Here is a 19097-nt window from a genome sequence, read left to right on the forward strand (position 1 = left end):
TATCGCTCGCCCCCCTGCTGGGGAGCAAGGGGAACCCTTCCACCTGGCGGCTAGCAAATGCCTTCACCTGCAAATGTCGAAACACGTTTCCCGGGGGGAGCCCGAATTTCTCCTCCAGCTCTCTCAGGCTCGCAAACCTCCCATCTACAAACAGATCCTTCAGCTGCCTGATGCCCACCCTGTGCCAGCTCTGAAATCCCCCGTCCATGTTCCCCGGGATGAATCTATGGTTCCCTCTTAACGGTGCCTCCATCAGACCTCCCACTTCCCCCCTGTGTCGCCTCCACTGCCCCCAGATCTTGAGGGTGGCCGCCACCACCGGGCTCGTGGTGTACCTCGTGGGAGGGAGCGGCCATGGCGCCGTTGCTAGGGCCCCCAGGCTTATGTTGCCACAGGACGCCCTCTCCATTCGTTTCCAAGCTGCCCCCTCCCCTTCCATCATCCACTTGCGCACCATCGACACATTAGCCGCCCAGTAATACCCCGAAAGGTTGGGTAATGCCAGCCCCCCACTCTCCCTACTCCGCTCCAAGAAGACCCTCCTCACCCTTGGGGTGCCGTGCGCCCACACGTAGCTCATGATGCTGCTCGTCACCTTTTTGAAGAAGGCCCTAGGGAGGAAGATGGGCAAGCACTGAAATAAAAACAAAAACCTTGGGAGGACCGTCATTTTAACGGACTGCACTCTACCCGCCAGCGACAGCGGCACCATGTCCCACCTTTTAAATTCCTCCTCCATCTGTTCCACCAGCCTAGTGAAGTTCAACTTGTGGAGAGTCCCCCAGTTCCTTGCCACCTGCACCCCTAAATATCTAAAACTCTTTCCTGCTCTCTTCAACGGGAGTCTCCCGATTCCCTCTTCCTGGTCCCCTGGGTGTATCACAAATACCTCACTCTTACCCAAGTTTAGCTTGTACCCCGAAAAGTCCCCGAATTCTGCTAGCAGTTCCATCACCTCCGGCATTCCCCCTTCTGGGTCTGCCACGTATAGCAGCAGGTCATCCGCGTATAGCGATACCCGGTGCTCCTCCCCGCCCCTTGTCAGCCCTCTCCACCCCCCTGAGCCCCTCAGTGCCATCGCCAACGGTTCAATTGCCAGTGCGAAGAGCAGGGGGGACAAGGGGCACCCCTGTCTGGTCCCCCGGTGGAGCCCAAAATACTCCGATCTCCTACCATTCGTCACTACACTTGCCGTCGGGGCCGAATAGAGCAGCTTCACCCATTTAATAAATCCCTCCCCAAATCCAAACCGCTCCAGCGTCTCCCACAGGTACTTCCACTCCACCCTATCAAATGCTTTCTCCGCGTCCAATGCCACCACTATCTCCGCCTCCCCCTCCACTGCCGGCATCATGATGACGTTTAGCAGTCTCCGCACGTTCGTATTAAGCTGCCGCCCTTTCACAAAACCCGTCTGGTCCTCGTGTATCACCCCTGGCACACAATCCTCTATCCTGGTAGCCAGGATCTTTGCCAGCAGCTTGGCGTCCACATTCAGGAGCGAGATAGGCCTATATGACCCACACTGCACGGGGTCCTTATCCCGCTTCAAGATCAGAGAGATCAGTGCCTGCGACATTGTCGGGGGCAGAGCCCCCCCCTCCCATGCCTCGTTGAAGGCTCGCACCAGCACAGGGCCCACCAGATCCGCATATTTTTTGTAAAATTCCACCGGGAACCCGTCTGGCCCCGGCGCCTTCCCCGACTGCATATGCCCAATCCCCTTGACTAGCTCCTCTAGCCCTATCTGCGCTCCCAGCCCCTCTACCAGCTCCTCTTGGACCTTGGGGAACCTCCGTTTGTTCAAGAAGCCCTCCATCCCCCCTCCCCTCGTCGACGGCTCTGACCGATACAGCTCCTTATAGAAGTCTCTGAAAACCCCATTTACTTCTGGCCCCTTCTGCACTATGTTCCCACCCCTCTCCCTCACTCCCCCAATTTCTCTAGCCGCATCCCGCTTGCGGAGCTGATGCGCCAGCATCCTACTCGCCTTCTCCCCATACTCATAAATCGCGCCCTGCGCCCTTCTCCACTGTGTCTCCGCCTTTCTGGTGGTCAACAGGTCAAACTTAGCCTGCAAACTACGCCGTTCCCCCAGCAGCCCCTCCTCTGGTGCCTCCGCATACTTCCTATCCACGTCCAGAAGCTCCCCCACCAGCCTCTCCCTCTCCTGTCTCTCCCTCCTTTCCCTATGTGCCCGTATGGAGATCAGCTCCCCCCGGATCACCGCCTTCAGGGCCTCCCATACCATCCCCACCTGCACCTCCCCCGTGTCATTAATGTCCAGATATCTCTCAATGCTCTTCCGGACCCTCTTATACACCTCCTCATCCGCCAGCAACCCCACATCCAGACGCCACAGCGGGCGCTGGTCTCGCACCTCTCCCATTTCCAAATCTACCCAGTGTGGCGCGTGGTCTGAGACCGCTATGGCCGAGTACTCCACTTCCCGTACTTTCGGGATCAGTCCCCTGCTTAATACAAAAAAGTCAATTCTAGAATAGACTCTGTGGACATGGGAGAAAAAGGAATACTCCCTCGCCCTCGGCCTCCCAAACCTCCAGGGGTCCACCCCTCCCATCTGCTCCATAAACCCCTTTAACACTTCTGCCGCTGCCGGCCTCCTACTCGTCCTTGAACTCGATCTGTCCAACACGGGGTCCAGCACTGTGTTGAAGTCCCCCCCCATGATCAGGCCCCCTGCCTCCAGGTCCGGAATGAGGCCCAGTAGGCGCCTCATGAAGCCAGCGTCGTCCCAGTTCGGGGCATACATGTTAACCATCACCACTTTCTCCCCCTGCAGCCTACCCTTCACCATGACATATCTACCCTCTTTATCCGCCACCACCTCCGCCGCCACGAACGACACCCTCTTCCCTACCAGGATCGCCACCCCTCGGTTCTTTACGTCCAGTCCTGAGTGGAACACTTGTCCCACCCACCCCCTTCTCAGGCGGACCTGGTCCGCCACCTTCAAATGGGTCTCTTGTAGCATTGCTACATCCGCCTTCAGCCCCTTCAAATGCGAGATTACTCTCGTTCTCTTGACCGGCCCATTCAGCCCCCTCACATTCCAAGTGATCAGCCGGGTCGAAGGGCAGCCCGCCCCTTTCCCCCGCCGACTAGCCATATCCTGTCACCTGCTCGCCCCGAGTCAGCCCTCCCTTTCTGACCCGCTCCCCATGGCGATGGCGCCCCCCCCCCCCCCCCACCCCCCCCAGTCCTCCACTTCTCCTCCCTGGCCTTTTCAGCAGCAACCCGGTGGCCCCCCCCTTCCCCCCTCCCCCTCCCCCCCCACCCCCCTCCCCCCCCACCCCCCTCCCCCCCCAGGCTAGGACCCTTAGCCGCGACGCACCCTCCATAGTACTTCCGTGAGTCAGCTGGTTTACGCTGACCCGGCTGCCCCTGCCACACTCCGGCTCCTCCCGGCATGGGGGACGTCCCCCCCCTTACCACCCCTCCTTGACCCCGCTCCAGCGCGGGAAAGGGAGCCATTGCTGACCACGCCCCTTACTCCCACCCCCCTCCCTCCTCTGCCCCGTGCGCGGGAAACCAGAGGAAAGCCCGCGCTTTCGCCCTGCCCCTCCCCGCCCCTCCATCTTCAGTTCCACCCCCGTCCCCGATCTCCCACCGATAAATACAAAACAACCAAAAACCCCACAAGAAACACATACCCCCGGCACTCCCCCCCCACCCCGCCCTCCCACCATAACATTATAAATAACAGGAAAAAGAGAGAAAAAACTGGTATAGAGAACAAAAAGGGTCCAAAAATACGGCCAAGTGAAAATCCAACCAACAGAAAGCCACGTGTCCAGCTTAAAGTACCAGAGCGGCAACGACCGCCAAGTATCCCCTGGTTCTAGTTCGAGTCCAGCTTTTCTTCCTGGACAAAGGCCCACGCCTCCTCCGGGGACTCGAAATAGTGGTGCTGGTCCTTGTAGGTCACCCACAAGCGCGCTGGCTGCAGCATCCCGAATCTAATTCTCTTGGCATGCAGCACCGCCTTCGTCCGGTTGAACCGGGCCCGCCGCTTTGCCACCTCCGCACTCCAGTCCTGAAAGATCCTCACCGTCGAGTTCTCCCATTTGCTGCTCCTCTCTCTCTTGGCCCACCTCAGCACCCTCTCCCGGTCACTGAATCGCTGGAACCGAACCAGCACCGCCCTCGGGGGTTCGTTTGCTCTTGGCTTCCTGGCCATTACTCTGTAGGCCTCCTCCAATTCCAGGGGCGAAGGGACGGCCCCTGCCCCCATCAGTGAGCCCAGCATTTCTGCCACATACCCCTGGAGGTCCGACCCCTCCAGCCCTTCTGCCAGGCCCAGGATCCTCAGGTTTTTCCGCCTCATGCGGGTATCCATCTCCTCTAATCGGTTTTGCCATCTCAGGTGGAGTGCCTCGTGCACCTCCACCTTTCCCACGAGGACCGTGGCCTCCTCCTCCCTCACAGTCATCTCCTGCTGCAGCTCCCGAATTGACGCCTCTTGGGTCGCCTGTGCCCCCATCAGCCTGGTGGTCATCGCGTTCATCGACTCCAGCAGCTCCACTTTCAGCTCCGTGAAGAAGCGCAGGAGAGCGGCCTGCTGCTCCTCCGCCCATTTCCTCCAGTCCTCGGGTGCGCCGCCGGCCGCCATTTTGGATTTCTTCCCCCGCTTTTTTCGGGGAGCTGCTGCCGCTTTTTTTCCTGCCCCACTTCGGGTGACGACCATAAATTTGACGGGGTTCTCCTCTGGGAACCTTCCCCCACCGGGAATTGCCGTTCCAGCGCCGTTAGGGGCCCTCCAATCGGCCCGAAAACACCTTCCTAACAGGAGCAGCCAAACGTGCGACTTAGCTGGTCATAGCCGCAACCGGAAGTCCAGTGACCTGTAGACCTGTATGCCCAGATCTCTCTCCCTGTCAAAATTAACTCCTGAGGGTTCTGCCATTTACTGTATAATTCCTACCTGAATTTCAAAATGCATTACCTCAGATTTGTCCAGATTAAACTCCATCTGCCATTTCTCCACCCAAGTCTCCAACCGATCTGTATCCTGACAATCCTCATCACTATCCGCAACTCTATCAATCTTTTGTGTCGTCCGCAAACTTACCAATCAGACCAGTTACTTTTTTTCTCCAAATCATTTATATATACAACAAACAACATAAGTCCCAGAACTGATTCCTACGGAACACCACTAGTCACAGCCCTCCATTCAGAAAAGCACCTTCCACCGCTACTCTCTGCCTTCTATGACTGAGCCAGTTCTGTATCCATCTTGCCAGCTCACCTCTGATCCTGTGTGACATCACCTTTTGTACCAGTCTGCAATGAGGGACCTTGTCAAAGGCCTTATTGAAGTCCATGTGGGCAACATCCACTATCCTTCCTTCATCAATCATCTTCGTCACTTCTTCGAAAAACTGAGACACAACCTCCCTTTCGCTAATAAGTCCATTTGTTTGCAAATGTGAGTAAATCCTGTCCCTAAGAATCTTTTCCAATAATTTCCCTTCCACTGACGCAAGACTCGCTGGCCTATAATTTCCTGAATTATTCCTGCTACACTTCTTAAACAAAGGAACAACATTGGCTATTCTCCAGTCCTCTGGCTGTAGCCAATGAGGATCCAAAGATTTCTGTCAAGGCCCCAGCAATTTCCTCCGTATTCTGGGGAAGATCCCATCAGGCCTTGGATCTTGTATCTGCCTGAATACTTTTTAAGACGCCCAACACCACCTCCTTTTTGATAATCGACATCATCCAGAATATTTACACATCCTTAATAATAATAATAATAATCTTCATTGTCACAAGTAGGCTTACATTAACACTGCAATGAAGTTACTGTGAAAATCCCCTAGTCGCCACATTCTGGCACCTGTTCGGGTACACAGAGGGAGAATTCAGAATGTCCAATTCACCTAACAAGCACATCTTTCAGGACTTGTGGAAGGAAACCGGAGCACCCGGAGGAAATGCAGACACGGAGAGAACGTTCAGACTCCGCACAGACAGTGACCCAACGGGAATCGAACCCAGGACCCTGGCGCTGTAGAGCAACAGTGCTAACCACTGCTACCGTGCCACCCTTCCCTAGACTCATCATCCACCAAGTCCTTCTCTTTGGTGAATACTGATGAAAAGTACTCATTTAGTACCTCACATATTTCCTCCGGCTCCATGGATAGATCCTCGCATCTGTCCTTGAGTGGGCCAACCCTTTCCCTGGCTACCCTCTTTATACATGTTTAAAATGCCTTGGGATTCTCCTTAATCCTGTTTGCCAAGGACTTTTCATGACCACTTTTAACCCTCCTAACTCCTTGCTTAAGTTTTTTTTTTCTACTTTATATTCTTCAAGGGCTTTGTCTGTTCTGAGCCTTCTAAACTTTATGAATGCTTCCTTTTCTTTTTGACTAGGCTGACAATATCCCTTGTTTCCAAGCTTCCCAAAACTTGCCATACTTATCCTTCTTCCTCACAGGAACATGCCGGTGAAAGACATGCACATGTCAGATGTTGATTTACCCTCAAACATCCGGCCCCAATCTAAATTCTTCAGTTCTTGCCTAATATTGTTATAATTAGCCTTCCCCCAATTTAGCACCTTCACCCGAGGACCACTCTTATCCTTATCCACAAGTACCTTAAAACTTAGGAATTCTGGCCAATGTTCCTGAAATGCTGTCCTACTGAAACTTTGATCACCTGGTTGGGCTCATTCCACAATATAGTTTCATATAGTCCCTTACCTATTTGGACTATCTATATATTGTTTCAAGAAGCCTTCCTGGATACACCTTACAAATTCTGCCCCATGAGTCCCTGTCAATATAGGGAAGTTAAATTCACCGACCACAACATGTTGCATTTACATCTTCCAAAATCTGCCTACATATCTGCTCCTCTATCTCCCGCTGGCTGTTGAGAGGCCTGTAGTAAACTCCCAACATTGTGACTGCACCCTTCCTATTCCTGAGCTCTACCCATATTGCCTCGCTGTATGAGCTCTCTCGAAGTGTCCTCCCTCAATAGATTTAGATTTATTGTCACGTGTATTGAGGTACAGTAAAAATTATTGTTCTGTGTACAGTCCAGGCAGATTGCTCCATACATGAAAACATAGAACATTCTATAAATACATGAGGATATGTAAACATAGACAGCGAGTGAAGTATATGGTATATAGTGCTACAACTGTAGAGATAATGTGTAGGATGATCGATTCCAGCTCTAAGAGGGATATTCAGGAGTCTTGTAACAGCGGGAAAGAAGCTGTGTTTGAATTTGTTGGTGCATGTTCTCAAACTGCCCGATGGAAGAGTGAATAGCCCAGGTGGAAGGGATCATTAAAAAAATAAAATAAAAAAATTTGGAATACCCAATTCATTTTTCCAATTAAGGGGCAATTTAGCGTGGCCAATCCACCTGCCCTGCACATCTTTGGGTTGTGGGGCGAAACCCACTCAAACACGGGGAGAATGTGCAAACTCCACACGGACAGTGACCCAGGGCCGGGATCAAGCCTGGGACCTCAGTGCCGTGAGGCTGCAGCGCTAACCACTGCGACTCTAGGTGGAAGGGGTCTTTGATTATGCTGCCCGCTTTCTCAAGGCAGTGGGAGGTGTAGACTGAGTCAATGGGTGGAAGGAGGGCTTGCGTGATGGACTGGTCTGTACAGCTCTGATATTCTCCTTAACCAGTAAAGCAACTCCCCCATCCATTTTACATCCCGCTCTATCCTGCCTGAAGCATCTCAATCCTTAGTTGCTTATTGGCTCCTTGTTGCTGCTCATTCATTCAGTGGACATTGTATTTGCCAGGATCTATTCCACTGATGACCAGTCCAATTGGGGCGACACGGTAACGGTAGTTAGCACCGCTGCCTCCCTGCACCAGGAACACGTGTTCAAATCCAGCCTTGGGTGACTGTGTGTGGAGTTTGCATGTTCTCAGTCTGTATGGGTTTCCTTCCACAGCCCAAAAATGTGCAGATTAGGTGGAGTGGCTATGCTAAAATTGACCCTTTAGTGTCCAGAGACCTGCACGTTAGGTGGGGTTCCTGAGATAGGGTGGGGGAGTGGGCCTAGGCAGGGTGTTCTTTCAGAGGGTCTGCGCAGACTCAATGGGCCAAATGGCTTCCTGGACTGTAGGAATTCTATGGTAGTTCTTTGTTACTTAGTGCACAATGCATTTAACCTGTGACTTCATTTTTCTGGAACTTGACTGTTGTAGGTTTCTGCTTCGGGATCTCTCGACCCTCTGATTGTGACACAGGTGCACAGCAGTCTGAATGCAACAGGTAAGAGCTCCCATAACATCAGATTATTAAAGTTCTCAGGAATTCAATGTGGAGGCATTGTAGGTCTAGCTAGGAAAATCACAATGAATATCCTGCATTGTAACTTTCTTTGAAAATATTTTTATTTAGGTTTTTAATATTTTAACATTTTAAATATCCAGCACAACAAAGCGAAAATAAACAAAGCCCCCCCCCCCCCCCCAACCCCATAACAGCTGACGGTAACCAACTCTTTAAAATGTAATATAAACAAATCCCATCTCTTGTGGAACCCCTTGCTCGACCCCTCAAAACAAATTTGACCTTCTCTAAATACAAAAGCTCCATCAGATCCCCCAGCCACACTGAGGCACAGGGTGGAGGGACTGACCTTCAACCCAACAGCATCCACCTGTAAGCAGTCAGCGAGGCGAAGGCTAAAACATCTACCCCCACTCCCGTCTGCAACTCTGGCAAATCCTGGGGCTGTACGGTGGTGCAGTGGTTAGCACTGCGGCCTACAGAGCCGAGGACCTGGGTTCGAATCCCAGCCCTGGGTCACTGTCTGTGTGGAGTTTGCACATTCTCCCTGTGTCTGCGTGGGTTTCACTCCCACAACCCAAAGATTGCAGTGTAGGTGGATTGGCCACGCTAAATTGCCCCTTAATTTGAAAAAAAAACTCCGGCAAATCTGACACCCCAAATATAGCCACAGGGGCTCTAAGTGCACGTGCACGATTGCCAAGAACGATCTTGCACGTGCTAAAGAACGATCCCTGACCTTTCTCCAACTTCGGGCAGGACCAGAACAGATGGTTGGCCAGACCCCTCCTGCACCGTTCAGATGTCCTCCACCCTATCAAACAATTGGCTCATCCTCGACTTTGCCAGGTGCGCTCTCTGTACCTCCTTTAGCTGTATCAGCCCCAGCCCCTCTCATGAGGATGAATCCTGCGTTGTAATGTGTTGAAGGTTATGTCAAAGTGATACATATTCTGCATCAGCTCTAGTGATATCCTTCTGTCATCAAATTATGATCAATTGATCCTGTGATTGCTGCAGTCCTAGCCTGAGCAGGGGGTGTTATTTATTTCTGGAGTACAGATGCTCTGGGGTCATTTAAGGGGACTCTGCACCCCAGATTGAATAGAGAGCGATTCTAAGGGTTTTGATCCTTTGCCTCCCAGCAGTGTCTTCCACCAGTTTGTCAAGCAGACCATCATCACCAATCACGACATCCACTGGAAGTGTCCACAGCTCACTGAGCAGTCAGACTGGACTCAGCACCACTCCCAGGTAAGGAGGGACATGCCAGAAGGAACTGTTAATTCTGACAGGAGCAATAGATTGGAGTAGACCATTTGGTCCTTTGCACCAACTCTACGAAAATCATGACTGATTTTCTACCTCAACTCCATTATTCTACACCATCCCCAAATTCCATCAATCTGTAACTTGAATATGTTCAATGTGTAAGTATCTGCAGCTCTGGGCTAGGGAGTTCCAAAGTTTCACAACTTTTTAAATGAAGATTTTTTTTTTTCTCCTCTCCATCTTAAAAAGGTCCGTCCCTTTTTAACACCTTGTTAAAGGGGAACTCTGTTCCTCAACTAGGAAATCCACACCTTGCCATGTCAAGCCCCTCCACACTCCCCTTGGCCTGCAGCGGGATCTTCTGATCTCATCGCTGTCGGTGGAGTTTCCCATTCTATGCACCCTCAGCCACCAGGAACCCAGCCGCAGGGGCAGAAATCCCGCTGGTGAGAATGGCTGGAAACTTCCAGCCTTTGTTTCATGTTGAGGGAGGTAGATAGAGTGGACGTTCAGAGACTATTTCCTCGGGTGGATGTAGCTGTTACAAGAATAAAGAACAAAGAAAATTACAGCACAGGAACAGGCCCTTCGGCCCTCCCAGCCTGCGCCGATCCAGATCCTTTCTCTAAACCTGTCCCCTATTTTCCAAGGTCTACTTCCCTCTGTTCCCCGCCCGTTCATATATCTGTCCAGATGCATCTTAAATGATGCTATCGTGCCCGTCTCTACCACCTCCGCTGGCAAAGCGTTCCAGGCACCCACCACCCTCTGCGTAAAAAAACTTCCCACCCACATCTCCCTTAAACTTTCCCCCTCTCACCTTGAAATCGTGACCCCTTGTAATTGACACCCCCAATCTTGGAAAAAGCTTGTTGTTATCCACCCTGTCCATACCTCTCATAATTTTGTAGACCTCAATCAGGTCTTCCCCCAACCTCCGTCTTTCCAATGAAAACAATCCTAATCTACTCAACCTTTCTTCATAGCTAGCACCCTCCATACCAGGCAACATCCTGGTGAACCTCCTCTGCACCCTCTCTAAAGTGTCCACATCCTTCTGGTAATGTGGCGACCAGAACTGCACGCAGTATTCCAAATCTGGCCTAACCAAAGTCCTATACAACTGTAACATGACCTGCCGACTCTTGTACTCAATACCCCGTCCGATGAAGGCAAGCATGCTGTATGCCTTCTTGACCACTCTATCAACCTGCGTTGCCACCTTCAGGGTACAATGGACCTGAACTCCCAGATCTCTCTGTACATCAATTTACCCCAGGACTCTTCCATTGACCATATATTCCGCTCTTGAATTATATCTTCCAAAGTGCATCACCTTGCATTTGCCTGGATTGAACTCCATCTGCCATTTCTCTGCTCAACTCTCCAATCTATCTATATTTTGCTGTATTCTCTGACAGTCCTCCTCACTATCTGCAACTCCACCAATCTTAGTATCATCTGCAAACTTGCTAATCAGACCACCTATACCTTCCTCCAGATCATTTATGTACATCACAAACAACAGTGGTCCGAACACGGATCCCTGTGGAACACCACTAGTCACCATTCTCCATTTTGAGACACTCCCTTCCACCACTACTCTCTGTCTCCTGTTGCCCAGCCAGTTCTTTATCCATCTAGCTAGTACACCCTGAACCCCATATGACTTCACTTTTTCCATCAACCTGCCATGGGAAACTTTATCAAACGCCTTACTGAAGTCCATGTATATGACATCTGTAGCCCTTCCCTCATCAATTAACTTTGTCACTTCCTCAAAGAATTCTATTAGGTTTGTAAGACATGACCTTCCCTGCACAAAACCATGCTGCCTATCACTGATAAGTCTATTTTCTTCCAAATGTGAATAGATCCTATCCCTCAGTATCTTCTCCAACAGTTTGCCTACCACTGACGTCAAACTCACAGGTCTGTAATTCCTTGGATTATCCCTGCTACCCTTCTTAAAAAAAGGGACAACATTAGCAATTCTCCAGTCCTCCGGGACCTCACCCGTGCTCAAGGATGCTGCAAAGATATCTGTTAAGTCCCCAGCTATTTTGACCCTCGCTTCCCTCAGTAACCTGGGATAGATCCCATCCGGACCTGGGGACTTTTCCACCTTAATGTCTTTTAGAATATCCAAAACTTCCCTCTTCCGTATGACGACTTGACCTAGAGTATTTAAACATCCATCCCTAGCCTCAACATCCGTCATGTCCCTTTCCTTGGTGAATACCGATGCAAAGTACTCATTAAGAATCTCACCCATTTCCTCTGACTCCACGCATAAATTCCCTCTTTTGTCTTTGAGTGGGCCAATCCTTTCCCTAGTTACCCTCTTGCTCCTTATATACGAATAAAAGGCTTTGGGATTTTCCTTAACCCTGTTAGCCAAAGATATTTCATGACTCCTTTTAGCCCTCTTTATTGCACGTTTGAGATTCGTCCTACTTTCCCGATATTCCTCCAAAGTTTCATCAGTTTTGAGTTGCCTCGATCTTATGTATGCTTCCTTTTTCATCTAAGCTAGTCTCACAATTCCACCCGTCATCCATGGTTCCCTAATCTAGCCATTTCTATCCCTCATTTTCACAGGGACATGTCTGTCCTGCACTCTAATCAACCTTTCCTTAAAAGACACCCACATTGCAAATGTGGATTTACCCTTAAACAACTGCTCCCAGTCCACATTCCCTAGCTTCTGCCGCAATTTGTTATACTCGGCCTTTCCCCAATTTAGCACTCTTTGTTTAGGACCACTCTCGTCTTTGTCCATGAGTATTCTAAAACTTACAGAATTGTGATTGCTATTCCCAAAGTAATCACTGACTGAAACTTCAACCACCTGGCCGGGATCATTCCCCAATACCAGGTCCAGTATGGCCCCTTCCTGAATTGAACTATTTACATACTGCTCTAAAAAACTCTCCTGGATGCTCCTTACAAACTCTGCTCCATCTACGCCTCCAACACTACACGAGTCCCATTCAATGTTGGGGAAGTTAAAATCTCCCATCACAACCACCCTATTGCTCCTACATTTTTCTATAATCTGTCTGCATATTTGTACCTCTACTTCATGCTCGCTTTTGGGAGGCCTGTAGTAAAGTCCCAACAATGTTATTGCACCCTTCCTATTTCTTAGCTCTACCCATATTGCCTCAGTGCTCGAATCCTCCATAGTGCCCTCCTTAATCACAGCTGTGATATCATCTCTGACTAGTAATGCAACTCCTCCACCCCTTCTACCTCCCTCTCTATCCCTCCTGAAGCATCTATACCTTGGGATATTTAGTTGCCAGTCCTGCCCTTCCCTCAACCAAGTCTCAGTAATACCAATAACATCATATTCCCAGGTACTAATCCAAGCCCTAAATTCATCTGCCTTACCTGCTACACTTCTCGCATTAAAACAAATGCACCTCAGACCACCCGTCCCTTTGCGTTCATCATCTCTTCCCTTTCTACTCTTCCCCTTAGTCACATTGAGTTTATTATCTAGTACCTTACTGACTTTAGTTGCTGCCTCTTTACTGACCTCTAACTTCCTAATCTGGTTCCCATCCCCCTGCCACATTAGTTTAAAACCTCCCCAACAGTGTTAGCAAAAGCACCCTCTAGGACATTGGTTCCAGTCCTGCCCATGTGTAGACCATCTGGTTTGTAATGGTCCCACCGCCCCCAGAACCAGTTCCAATGTCCCAAAATCTGAACCCCTCCCTCCTGCACCATCTCTCGAGCCACGTATTCATTCTGACTATTCTTGAATTTCTACTCTGACTGTCTCGTGGCACTGATAGCAATCCTGAGATTACTACCTTTGAGGTCCTACTTTTTAACTTATCTCCTAACTCCCTAAATTCTCATTGCAGGACCTCATCCCGTTTTTTACCTATATCATCGGTGCCAATATGCACCACGACAACTGGCTGTTCACCCTCCCCCTTCAGTATGTCCTGCAGCTGATCTGAGACATCCCTGACCCGTGCACCCGGGAGGCAACATACCATTTTCGACCACAGAAATGCCTGTCTACTCACCTTATGATTGAATCCCCTATGACTATAGCCCTGCCAGTCTTTTTCCCGCCCTTCTGTGCAGCAGAGCCAGCCACGGTGCCATGTGCCTGGCTACTACTGCCTTCCCCTGGTGAGTCATCTCCCCCAACAGTATCCAAAACGGTATACCTGTTTTGGAGGGAGATGACTGCAGGGGACACCTGCACTGCCTTCCTGCTCTTTCTCTACCTTTTGGTCACCCATTCCCTGTCTCCCTCACCAATCCTAATCTGCGGTGTGACCAACTCACTGAACGTGCTATCCACGACCTCCTCAGCATCGCGGATGCTCCAAAGTGAGTCCACCCGCAGCTCCAGAGCCGCCATGCGGTCTAACAGGAGCTGCAGCTGGACACACTTCCCGCACATGAAGGAGTCAGGGGCATCAGCCTCGTCCCTGAACTCCCACATTGCGCACGAGGAGCATAACACGGGTCGGGTATCTCCTGCCATTTTTACCCTTTACCTTAACTGACTACAAATATAATATCAAATAATTAATAAGTGAAAGGAATAAAGATTTTACTCACCAATCACAATACTCACTAACACACGAAGAATTAAATTTCTCCCAGCTGCTGCTAATTGGAGCACTTTCCTTACCAGCAATCAGGTCACTGCTTTGTTGTGATGTCACTCTTCAAGGTAAGTTTTTAAAGTTTTAAAGAGGTAAACTTACCTTTCCAACAGCCCCCTGGTTACTGCTCCCGCCGAAAATCTGAAGGCCGCTGCTCCTTATCACCAGTCTTTTTTTTTGGTTAGAGGAGGAGCATAACTATAAGATTCAGGGTGGGAGATATAGGAGGGATATCCGAGGTAGGTTCTTTGCTCAGAGAGTGGTTAGGGTGTGGAATGGACTGCCTGCTGTGATAGTGGAGTCGGACACTTTAGGAACTTTCAAGCGGTTATTGGATAGGCACATGGAGCACACCAGAATGACAGGGAGTGGGATAGCTTCATCTTGGTTTCGGACAATGCTCGGCACAACATCGAGGGCCAAAGGGCCTGTTCTGTGCTGTACTGTTCTATGTTCTCTGTTACAGCATCTTTTATTCTTCCTAACCCTGGTGCCTAGAATGATCTTTTCTTGCAGACCTTGCACCTCAAAAGAGCATTTTGTACATGTACAAGAGGAAGCACTGATTTACGAGGCATACTGAATGAGAGATCAGTTCTGTGCAATATTTTTTGTTCTGGGTTAAAGTCCTGGGGTGAGATTCTCCGCAAATGCGGAGAGTCGTAAAGGCTGCCGTGAAACTGGCCGTGTTTCACGGCAGCCTTCACGCCCATTCCCGGGACCCGATTCTCCCCCCCCCCCCCATCGGGTCTAGGAGCGGGTCCCCGGCAATCACGGCGTTGCGGCCTTAACGACCGTCGTTAAGGCCGCGTGCCAGGATGATGCGCGGCTGGCGTCTGTATGACGTCAGCCGCGCATGCGCAGGTTGGAGCCGGCTCCAACCCACGCTGCGCGCGTGACGTCATCACGCCATTGACGGAACCCGCGCATGCGTGGTTCCGCATTTCTCCACCGCTGCCCGACAAGATGTGGCGGCTTGATTTTGTCGGGCGGAGGAGGGGAAATAGTGCGTCCCTTTTGGACGCAGGCCCGACGATCGGTGGGCACCGATCGCGGGCCTGTCCCCTCCCGAGCACAATGGTGGTGCTCCTGCCCCAAACGGGCATCCAGCGCCCGTCTTTACGACGGCAGCAAGCAGGTGAGTTTACTGCCGTGAAAAAATAGGCATAAAGGCCCGGCCGCTCGGCCCATCGGCCGCGGAGAATCGCCGCTCGGCGTAAAAAACGGCGAGCGGCGATTCGTGATGTGGGTCAGGCGAGGGGAGAATAGCGGGAGTGCGCAAAAAATGTCGGGAGGCCCTCCCGCTATTCTCCCAACCGGCGTGGGGGGCAGAGAATTGCCCCCCTGGTACTTTGTGCTGTCATTCTAACTACCCACCATGCACTGCCTTCTGAGCTTCATGAAGGTGTAAACAGTTGCATTGGGTGGTGCAGTCATTAACCTCAATCACACGGGACTTTAGTGGGAGGAACAACTTCACAGATTTGTGGGTGATCTCTGCAGGTAACCCTTGATCTACCTGCCTTTGAATGTGGTGTATATTGCCATACAATGCTCAGTTAGAAACAGCTTCTTTATTTTCTTTTCAGCTCACGGTTCTGGTGGAATGGTCCCTCGTTCCTGCACTGATGATTCAGCATTCTGATTACACTATTCTGTCTATGACAAGCTTTATCTTTAGCCTTCCTTACTCCTCAATGTCCAGTGTCCAAACACATGGAGAGGACGGATCCGACCAAACCCACTCACAGCAATTGATGTTTTATACCAGATTTTTATAAGAGTTTTGTAGAGAGAAGACAAACTATACTGTATTGGATTGATCAAGGTGTTGTCTACTAATCAAAGACAATGGACTGTTAAAACCTTCACTTTGTGCTATTATGATCTTCTCACTGTGCCTCTATATGCAAGATCCTGTAATAAGTTTCCACAAATCTGTCACTGTGTATAGCCCTGACCTGCAGAGATTAGTGTTATGCTGAGAAGTATTCAAGGCACATTGTGTTCCGATAAGGTGAACTCCATTTTAGTTAAATTGAAATTTCATATTGTACACATCACTGATTTTTGTTTTAACTTGTGTGATTTACTGGTACAACCCCCACACTGACAATGAAGGGTTGCTAACAGCATTGGGGAATAGTCACGGGCCAAGTGGATTGAGATTAACAGTTGGGCCTAGGGATTTTGTGTATTCTACCTAATATTTGGATCTTGAATTGTACATAAAACCAATTATTTAAAAAATGGGGAAAAGTCACTGCTGAGAAAATATTGTGTTGTTCATCCATAATCAATCCTGTAACTCTTCGTTATAACTTACTATAACATTATAGCCAATAGTTTTTGCTCACCACCTAATGCTGTAAGCACAGCTGTCCCGTCACTGCCGTTATGGCTCTGGCTTTCCTGCTCAGACAGCCATCTTAGATTATTAAATGTTTACTCCGAGTAAGCAAAACATAGCAGCAGCATGAGGATGGGTGACAATCCAAATCTGTCTTAATCGTTTCTCTATCCCTGCAAAATAAAATTGCTCAGTAATTATTCTTGCTTGCTGATTTAGACAATCTGCTTTCTGAATAGGTTCCCTGGCACGGCAGGTTATTCCCAACAATTTCCTCTGCTATGATCTACTTTGACTTCTCCAGTTGTACATGATTTATCTGAAGTAAACTTCCCAAAGCTATATCATTATCTACTTCATAGAGAGCTTCCTAGTCCAGCTCGAAGCACATCCCAATATTGCCACAATATCATTTTTTAATAAAGGAAATGATGATCATTATTACCGCTGAGCCCTCTTTTTCTACGATTTTCTGTATCAACTGAATCCTATTCTTTATTAACTTTGCAGAAGTTATTTAATTGTTCTCTTCCTGAAAGGAAGAATGAATGGAATAGTAGCCTGTACAATGACTTGTGCTATTTTTGTTCTGCAGTTGTTGATTGCAAATCTGAATGTGGAAATGTATTATGCAGATGTCAGATCCTGTGTATCACACTGAAATACAATGTTTTTTGGAATAGTTTGATTGTTTTCCTCACATACTGCCTTGATCGTTAATTACTGAATGCGTTAGCCACGGCCTGGGCTCCTCCCTAACCGCACACTGGTTGCAATGGACAAAGTGGTGACAATGAAGTTCCAATTTGTGTGTTCCATCCCGCACAATATCCAGGTGATGTTGGAAGAACAAAGGCAGGAAGCCCGGGAGCAGAGTGTTTCTAATGGAATGAAGGTGACTGCAGTTAGAGTTGGGAGAGAAGCTGGGCAGCAGCTGGTGTCTCTGTGGTCTCAGATTCCTGGGATCAGTGATGTTGTGGGATGGAGCCGGGCTGAGGGCAGAATTCCCGCAGGATGGCGACATTCTGGCTTAACGTGTTTCCCGCCATCTCCAGTGGAATTCACTGAGGGCGGATTCAGCCCCTCAGCCCCCCCCCCCCCCCCCGGGAGCGGCCCCGGGAGCGGCCCCGAGGGCTCCCCCCCCCCCCCCCCCTCCCTCACCGGCGCGGGCCCCGGCTGCCCTCCCCGCTCACACCGGCCGGGGGCGCTGCCGCCGGAGGTCGCCGACTGAGGGAGGCCCGGTGTCGGGGAGGCCGGAGCCGGGAGGCCCGGTGTCGGGGAGGCCGGAGCCGGGAGGCCCGGTGTCGGGGAGGCCGGAGCCGGGAGGCCCGGTGTCGGGGAGGCCGGAGCCGGGAGGCCCGGTGTCGGGGAGGCCGGAGCCGGGAGGCCCGGTGTCGGGGAGGCCGGAGCCGGGAGGCCCGGTGTCGGGGAGGCCGGAGCCGGGAGGCCCGGTGTCGGGGTGAGTCCGTCCGGCCGGGCAGCGGCCTGCTCTTTACTCGGGAGTTTCCATGGAAACGGGGCTGAGCGGGAGAGAGGGGGGGATTGGAGGGGATTGAGGGGGGAGGGGATTGAAGGGGAGGGGGAGGGGATTGAAAGGGGAGGGGGAGGGGATTGAAAGGGGAGGGGGAGGGGATTGAAGGGGAGGGGGAGGGGATTGAAGGGGAGGGGGAGGGGATTGAAGGGGAGGGGGAGGGGATTGAAGGGGAGGGGGAGGGGATTGAAAGGGGGAGGGGGAGGGGATTGAAGGGAAGGGGGAGGGGATTGAAGGGGAGGGGGAGGGGATTGAAAGGGGAGGGGGAGGGGGTTGAAGGGGAGGGGGAGGGGATTGAAGGGGAGGGGGAGGGGGTTGAAAGGGGAGGGGGAGGGGAATGAAGGGGAGGGGGAGGGGATTGGAGGGGAGGGGGAGGGGATGAAGGGGAGGGGGAGGGGATTTGAAGGGGAGGGGGAGGGGATTGAAAGGGGCGGGGGAGGGGATTGAAAGGGGAGGGGGAGGGGATTGAAAGGGGAGGGGGAGGGGATTGAAGGGGAGGGGGAGGGGATTGAAGGGGAGGGGGAGGGGATTGAAAGGGGAGGGGGAGGGGATTGAAGGGGAGGGGGAGGGGATTGAAGGGGAGGGGGAGGGGATTGAAAGGGGAGGGGGAGGGGATTGAAAGGGGAGGGGGAGGGGATTGAAGGGGGAGGGGTTTGAAGGCGAGGGGGAGGGGATTGAGGGGGAAGGGGATGAAGGGGGAGGGGATTGAGGGGAGGGGATTGAGGGGGAGGGGATTGAGGGGGAGGGGATTGAGGGGAAAGGGGTAGGGGATTGAGGGGAAAGGGGAGGGGATTGGAGGGGATTGAGGGGGGAGGGGATTGAGGGGGAAGGGGAGGGGATTGAGGGGGGAGGGGATTGAGGAGGGAGGGGATTGAAGGGGAGGGGGAGGGGATTGAAGGGGAGGGGGAGGGGATGAAGGGGAGGGGGGAGGGGATTGAAGGGGAGGGGGAGGGATTGAAGGGGAGGGGGGAGGGGGAGGGGATTGAAGGGGGAGGG

At 51.3% G+C, this 19097-nt stretch overlaps 2 protein-coding genes and 1 non-coding gene across 8 annotated transcripts in view; all 3 read left to right on the forward strand.

Moving 5' to 3' along the window:
- Nucleotides 1-17252, forward strand: part of pou2f3 (POU class 2 homeobox 3) — an 83098-nt gene extending 65846 nt beyond the window's left edge. For 3 of the 4 annotated variants that reach the window (XM_038779605.1, XM_038779607.1, XM_038779608.1), the window contains 3 exons: nt 8221-8287; nt 9454-9562; nt 15810-17252. In XM_038779605.1, the coding sequence (XP_038635533.1) occupies nt 8221-8287; nt 9454-9562; nt 15810-15849 (216 nt within the window). In that variant the 3' untranslated portion in view covers nt 15850-17252. The remainder of the gene's footprint in view (nt 1-8220; nt 8288-9453; nt 9563-15809) is intronic. The other variant, XM_038779606.1, reaches the window with a different exon arrangement.
- trnac-aca lies at nt 8751-8827 on the forward strand. The gene has a single exon. It is a non-coding gene; the product is annotated as a tRNA-Cys (tRNA).
- Nucleotides 17253-17814: 562 nt separating the features above from the next.
- The window catches only part of tlcd5b (TLC domain containing 5b), a 25648-nt gene continuing 24365 nt past the window's right edge, over nt 17815-19097 (forward strand). For 2 of the 3 annotated variants that reach the window (XM_038779806.1, XM_038779808.1), the window contains exon 1: nt 17815-18029. The gene's annotated coding sequence lies outside the window, so the exon portion shown is untranslated. The remainder of the gene's footprint in view (nt 18030-19097) is intronic. The other variant, XM_038779810.1, reaches the window with a different exon arrangement.

The sequence above is a fragment of the Scyliorhinus canicula genome, chromosome 19 (assembly GCF_902713615.1).
Source record: "Scyliorhinus canicula chromosome 19, sScyCan1.1, whole genome shotgun sequence".
NCBI lineage: Eukaryota > Metazoa > Chordata > Chondrichthyes > Carcharhiniformes > Scyliorhinidae > Scyliorhinus > Scyliorhinus canicula.